This window comes from Poecilia reticulata, linkage group LG3, assembly GCF_000633615.1.
Source record: "Poecilia reticulata strain Guanapo linkage group LG3, Guppy_female_1.0+MT, whole genome shotgun sequence".
Lineage (NCBI taxonomy): Eukaryota > Metazoa > Chordata > Actinopteri > Cyprinodontiformes > Poeciliidae > Poecilia > Poecilia reticulata.
Window position 1 is genome coordinate 34,316,211 of NC_024333.1, and position 4,268 is coordinate 34,320,478.

Sequence of the window (4,268 nt, forward strand, 5' to 3'; positions counted from 1 at the left end):
GGAGGAGGAGGAGGAGGAGGAGGAGGAAGAGGAATCCTGCATTTGGCTTGGCAGCGGCTCAAAGCAGCAGCAGCAGAGGCGGCGGAGCTCCTCTCGCCTTTCACCTCCTCTCTGGTCCAGACTGGGTGGGGAGACGCTGAGGGACCCGGTTCTTCTAGTCCAGGCAACCAGAGACCTGCTGGGTCCCGGCGTAGCAGCAGCTCCCCCTCCACCCTGAGAAAACCGTCTGGGATTCTTTGGATTCTCTTCCCACTCCGGTTCTGTTGGGGGTAAAGTTGGTCCTGATGTGACCCATCAGGACCCGACGGGTCCGCCGGCCGTCCTGCTACATGTGAGGCAGGTGTATGAAGCACCATGAGTTTGATGCTGTGCCGCTGGGAGCAGAACAATTTCACCATGAAACTGGTAGGTGGGTCACGTCCAGGGTCAAGTACCAGCTGGGATTTGGGGAATTATCAGCTTTACGGGTTTCTCTGGCGTCAAAATGTGTAAAAATGTGACAGGATGGGAAGCTCTCGGTTTGCTGAAAGTCACTATAGACGCTCTTGAATTTGAGGATGGTTATTTTTTACAGAAGCTGATTAGAGTCACTTAAAAAAAAGAATTCTGACTTTGACATTTTTTGCAAATATTGACTTTTTCTGCAGATTTTTGAATTTTCTTCTCACAATCCTGACTTTAATCACAGAATTCTGACTTTTTTCTGAAAATTTAGACTTTTTTTCACAGAATTTAGATTTTTTTCTGACTTTTTTTTTTTGCCTAATTGACTTTTTTTCAGAATTCATACTTAATAAAAACTTTTTTTCTCAAAATTTTCACTTTTTTCTCAGAATTCTGAGATATTCTTCACCAAATTCTGATATTTCCCATCACAATTCTGACTCTAATCTCAAAATTTTGACTTTAATTTCAAATTCTGACTCTAATGTCAGAATTTTCACTTTAATTTCAAATTCTGACTCTAATCTCAGAATTTTCACTTTAATTTCATAAAAGAAATCATATTTTTCTTCTCACAGTTCTGAGTTCAGTCTCTGAATTCTGACTGTTTTTTCCATAGAAGTCTGGATTCAGTCAAACGTTTTCTCAAAATGTTGGCATTTTTCTTAGAATTCTGACTTTTCTTCTAACTTTAATCACAAAATCTTCACCTTAATCGACTTTTTTCTCACATAGGCTCACAAATTTTCTTTTTTTGCAGAATTTTGTTTATTTTTCTGATTTTTTTTTTCACAATTCTGATTTCAATCTCTGGCTTTTGTTTTTCTTCTTTTTGCAGAATTCGCATCTTCGTTTTCTGAGATTAAAATCAGAATCCAGACATTTTCAAGTCAGAATTTCTGAGATTTAAGTCAAAGTTCCCTTTTTTTAGTGGCCTTAATTCGTTTCTGTATATTTCTATGTGGACGTGTTATTTCTGGGGCTCGTCTCGTCAGGCTGTAACAATGCAGCAGCTTCGGCGTTGGGTTACCAGAAGGCTGCGGATTAGCAAAGGGTTTAATATAAAGGGAAATGCTCTGTGGTTTCCCCTCACCTGATTCCATCTTTCACTTTGATGTCTGCTTGGAAAGTTRCAATCGGGTCAATTACCCCTTTAGAGTTCTGCAGCACATGCGTGCACAAGTCTATTTTCCTTTGAAGCATTAGCAAAGCGTCGTTCTTTCACTTTGCTTTGTGCATTGTTGCACAAACTGACTGTTCGGGGCAATATGGTGGTAAATATTCAGCAGAGTCTGGGATTCTGAGATAAAATACAAAGCAGGTCAGCTGCAGAAAAGACATGTGGAGCAAAGAAATGGAAAATCAAACCTTTATAAAGATTTCAGGGGTGATAGCATTAAAAGCAGCCGATTTATTAAAAGTCATTTTATTCAGTTGAGGCTCTTTTTCTGCTTCTCCTTTTCTTATCTGCATCTCTTCTGGTGCAGGGAGGAAGGGAAGGCAGTGGAGGTTCTTAGATGGGTTGATAAGAAAGCTAGCTTAATTACACAGCTAACCCCCACACACACCGGCTGACAACACACCTCTGGGTCAGTGTGTGTGTGTGTGTGTGTGTGTGAGAAACAAAAAATAAGTGGAGCCGACAACATAAGCACATTTGGAAGATTAAAATGACCCGCCGTCTGTGTTATGAAGTGCAGTCGATGTCGGTAATCTATTCCGTTCGATTGATTATTTGACCGTCATGTCATGCGGCATATAAATCAAAATTATTGTGCCGCTTGCAGAGGGAAGGCATTTGATCCATTTTAAAGCTTATTTTATCACATTTTTTAGCTACATGTSTCAAACTTGTTGGTATTTTGTAATTGTTTGAAATGTTGTTAAAACTTATCGTCGGTGTTCACCCGCCTGGCTTACGCCTCAGCCYCGGGGAAAAATGGAAACTAGCGTGGTTGTGTTTTAACTCTGGATCCGCTAACCAGGCAGAAATCTGAAAAAGTAAATCATGATATTTAAATGTGGTGTGGGCTGCACAGTGGCGCAGTTGGTAGAGCTGTTGCCTTGCAGCAAGAAGGTTCTGGGTTCAATTCCCGGCCTGGGGTCTTTCTGCATGGAGTTTGCATGTTCTCCCTATGCGTGCGTGGGTTTTCTCCGGGTACTCCGGTTTCCTCCCACAGTCCAAAAACATGACTGTCAGGTTAATTGGCCTCTCCAAATTGCCCCTAGGTGTGAGTGTGTGTGTGTGCATGGTTGTGTGTCCTGTGTGTCTCTGTGTTGCCCTGCGACAGACTGGCGACCTGTCCAGGGTGTACCCCGCCTCTCGCCCGAAACGTTGGCTGGAGATGGGCACCAGCACCCCTCCCGACCCCACTGAGGGAAAAAGGGTGCAAGAAAATGGATGGATGGATAAATGTGATGTTGAAAAATAACCTACGTTTTTACTCCATTATTTCAACAATATTATGTTTTGTTGTCTGGTGATAAATGATGTTTCTCATGTGCTTTGATACTCGTACATCTGTACATGCTAATGAGAATTAAGCCATAAATCCTCAACATTTCTGTCCAAATTTTATATTTAAACAAACAACAAAAGCCCAGATTAATCAAATTATAAATTTGAGTACTTAATGGTTAGAAAAATTATTTTTAAACGAGTTTTTCTTGTATTTTAAATACCAATGAGCTGATTTAACTGTGAAAGTCTCTAAATCGGCTAGCAAGAGGAGAAGTTTATCCTGGCTAATTGTTAAAAATGTTRTTAGAAATAACATTGCACTGCAAAAACACAAAATCTTACCAAGTAATTTTTGTTTATTTTTTAGTGCAAATATCTTAGTACACTTAAAATAAGACAAAATAAACTTACAAGTAACTTTTCAGCAAAATATAGGAGCTTGTTTTAAGCAAATAATTCTTTAAAGTTGATGAAAAAGTTCCTGTTTCTGAAAATGCCTTGTTACAAGTGAATTTATCTGCCAGTGGAACGAGAGATTTTTCATCAATAATGAAGAATTATCGACTTAAAGCTCCTATATAAAAGCCTTAGAAGCTACTTGTGAGCTAGTTTAGTCTTATTTCAAGTGCACTAAGATGTTTGCACTGAAGACCAGAGCAGAAATTCTTGGTCGGATTGTGTTGTTGCAGCTTCAGGGATATGAATCTTCCCATCAGACTCCGTCCCGTCGCTCTGGCTTACTAGCATCTGACGTTGTTTCCCATGCTCCACCAGCCGCCGCGTTAAGGCCGAGTTGTTTGGTCTGCATGTGCCTCACAAGGCTTCCCTGAACCACATGTTTTATGCGCCAAACGAAGTACGAGCAGGGACATGAGGGCTTATTTAGAGCTGGCCTGCGTCGGCTCCCTGCGGGCTGAAGCCACTTTAGAGGCAGGGAGGGTCACCGACTGGGGTTGGTGCTGCTGCTCCATCGGCTCTAAACTGATGATGAAACTAATAATCTATATGACAAAAGATTGTCTGGATCCTGTGTTTAGTCAGCAGCTATATTTAAAATCCCATTCATTCACGCTTCTTGGCTAGCCGGATGGATCTTCAGCAGAGTTGGGTGGTAACTGGCTATGTTCACTCAATTACATTTATTTAAGTAACTTTCTGGGAAGAATGAACTTTTAGGAGTATTTCTACTAAGTTGTTCTTTTTATTTTTACTTGAGTCATTTTGTTATGAAGTATCTCTACTCTGCACAGTGGCGCAGTTGGTAGAGTTGTTGCCTTGCAGCAAGAAGGTTCTGGGTTCGATTCCCGCCCCGGTCTTTCTGCATGGAGTTTGCATGTTCTCCCTGTGCATGCGTGGGTTTTCT

At 41.1% G+C, this 4,268-nt stretch overlaps 1 protein-coding gene across 12 annotated transcripts in view; it reads left to right on the forward strand.

Moving 5' to 3' along the window:
• nav2a (neuron navigator 2a) overlaps positions 1 to 4,268 on the forward strand; it is a 131,037-nt gene that overhangs the window by 16,511 nt on the left and 110,258 nt on the right. Inside the window, exon 1 of one of the 12 annotated variants that reach the window (XM_017304061.1) lies at positions 122 to 405. The exons of the other annotated variants lie outside the window; for them this stretch is intronic. Within the exon in view, the coding sequence (XP_017159550.1) occupies positions 355 to 405 (51 nt within the window). The 5' untranslated portion in view covers positions 122 to 354. Of the gene's footprint in view, positions 1 to 121; positions 406 to 4,268 lie in introns of those variants that run through there. 12 annotated transcript variants of the gene reach the window in all.